This window comes from Typha latifolia, chromosome 2 (assembly GCF_019914945.1).
Source record: "Typha latifolia isolate L0001 chromosome 2, TyphaL0001v2, whole genome shotgun sequence".
In the NCBI taxonomy this organism is placed as follows: domain Eukaryota; kingdom Viridiplantae; phylum Streptophyta; class Magnoliopsida; order Poales; family Typhaceae; genus Typha; species Typha latifolia.
This window is the reverse complement of record NC_133087.1, coordinates 7389257-7391172: the sequence shown is the minus strand read 5'-3', so window position 1 is coordinate 7391172 and position 1916 is coordinate 7389257. Positions and strand designations below refer to the sequence as shown.

The 1916-nt window shown below is 46.8% G+C and overlaps 1 protein-coding gene across 1 annotated transcript; it reads right to left on the bottom strand.

Annotated features, from left to right (window-relative positions):
• Positions 1-247: 247 nt before the first annotated feature.
• Positions 248-1271, bottom strand: LOC140780963 (uncharacterized). Its single transcript, XM_073126697.1, has one exon. The coding sequence runs from the start codon at positions 1157-1159 to the stop codon at positions 614-616; it is 546 nt and encodes a 181-aa protein (XP_072982798.1). The 5' UTR covers positions 1160-1271; the 3' UTR covers positions 248-613.
• Between the last annotated feature and the right edge of the window lie 645 nt (positions 1272-1916).

Here is a 1916-nt window from a genome sequence, read left to right as displayed (position 1 = left end):
GAGAATACAGATCTAGATAAGTATCAGTGTGTCACTAATGATAAAAATTCAATTTGTGATTCCTGTAAGAACCATTTTGTAGTACTGAAGCACACACACGAGCTGTCAAAAATGATAAGTGATGATCCAGTATTTATTTAGCAATGAAGCCTCGATTACAATAGAGAACTAAGAGCTGAATGATTACAAGAAATCCTATTCAGATCTATATTAATCATATCAACAATAGATAAAGAAGACAAGGAAGTTACACAAATAGGATCATATGCATTCACTTTCTACTGCCATCTTCTGTTTCTTCATATCCTTCTAACAACTTATACTGAACGACTGAAAATGGTCCGACCAATTAAATTGAAAAACTTGCTCGCACGCAGTGCGAACACACACACACGCTCGCACGCGCACAACAACAACAACAACAATCATTCAGTCAATTGCAAAACTTCCATCAAAAGGTTTAATTATCCATCACAAACATCTAAAAGGTGGATACATTTCATCTTGTAATACAACATTCAAGCAACTAACACTACAAAAGCCTCATAAATCAATTTATTCCAGATCAGTCTTCATGCTCTCTAAAGAAGGAAATTTCCGAGAAATTCTAACCTCACCAGAGGTACCCAGGGATCTTGATGCGGATGAAGAGCATGATCATAGCATAAGCAATGACGACTGCGCCGATGCCGAATCCCGCAAAGGAGAGGCGGATACTACGAGCGCGGTTGCGGTCGAGGGCGAGGTCCATGAGGATGATCCCGACGCCGCCGAGCACGAACATGAAACCAGAGGAGAGGCCCTCGATGATGTACTGCATGTTGACGCGGCCCTGGAGGAAGACGACGGGTTTGACAGCGCCCGTGACGGGGTCCTGGGTGCTGCCGATGCCGGGGGGCTCGACGATGACGTCGTAGATCAGGCCGGAGACGACGGCGAAGTAGGTGAGGAGGACGAGGGAGAAGACGGTCATGGGGGAGGGGAGAGAGAGGGAGGAGGGGAACCTGAGGCGGGTGCGAGGGGGCCGAAGGAAGGAATAGGGGAGGTAGCGGAGGATGTGAAGGAAGGGATCGATGGAGGAGAGATCGGACGGTGAGGAGGAGGTGGAGGACGGGGGAGGGGTGGTGGTGGTGGCGGGGTGATCGGATCTCGAGCGCATCGTGGGAGATGGGGTTGAAGCAGAGGTTTGGTTTTGGGAAATTTGTTAGGGTTGTGTTATAGTTTGTTTTGGTGGCTGAACAGCAAGGCTGTCAAAATTACGGATTTTTAAAAATTCTATCAAAAAAATCGCCTCTAAGATCCAATGAGCTAAAGTTACCGATGACCAAGTTAGACTATCGAGATATGAAATAACTTCACAAAAAATGATAGCTTGTAAAATTTTTCACAGCCCAAATAAAGAGGTATTTGATCATCTTCCAACAATCTGTAAAATATTGTGGCCTCTTTATTTGGTTTTTTCTCTAGATCTACACTTGTTCCACAACGTCGGGGCCCTGCCGCGGCTAGCTGGCCGCAGCCGGTTGGCTTTGGCTGCGGCGGTGGGCGCATGGCGCCTCACCACGCAAGCTGCTCATGCAGCTTGCATGGGCACGAGGCTGGTCACACTGTGGTCGGCCACGTCATGCCCAAAATTTTTTTTTGAGCAGGTTGTTACAATTAAATATTTTAATTTTTTAAAATTACTTCATTGCCCTTGTGTCCCTCCACTTTTCTTCCTCTCCTCTCTCTCTCTCTCTCTCTCAATCACCAACACCATCTCCTCCTTGATGGTCAATCGAGCCCAAACACCAATACTATCTCCTCCCTAAAGTCGATGCCGACTTTGCCTTCACCGTCAAACTAGGTCATTGAGGTCGGGAAATGAAAAAGCTGTCGGCAACGACTCCTCCAACTCGGCATCGGGCAACATTTGC

What these genes read in the sequence shown, in the direction of transcription:
- LOC140780963 (XM_073126697.1), bottom strand. Translation starts at nt 1,159, where the DNA reads ATGCGCTCGAGATCCGATCACCCCGCCACCACCACCACCCCTCCCCCG.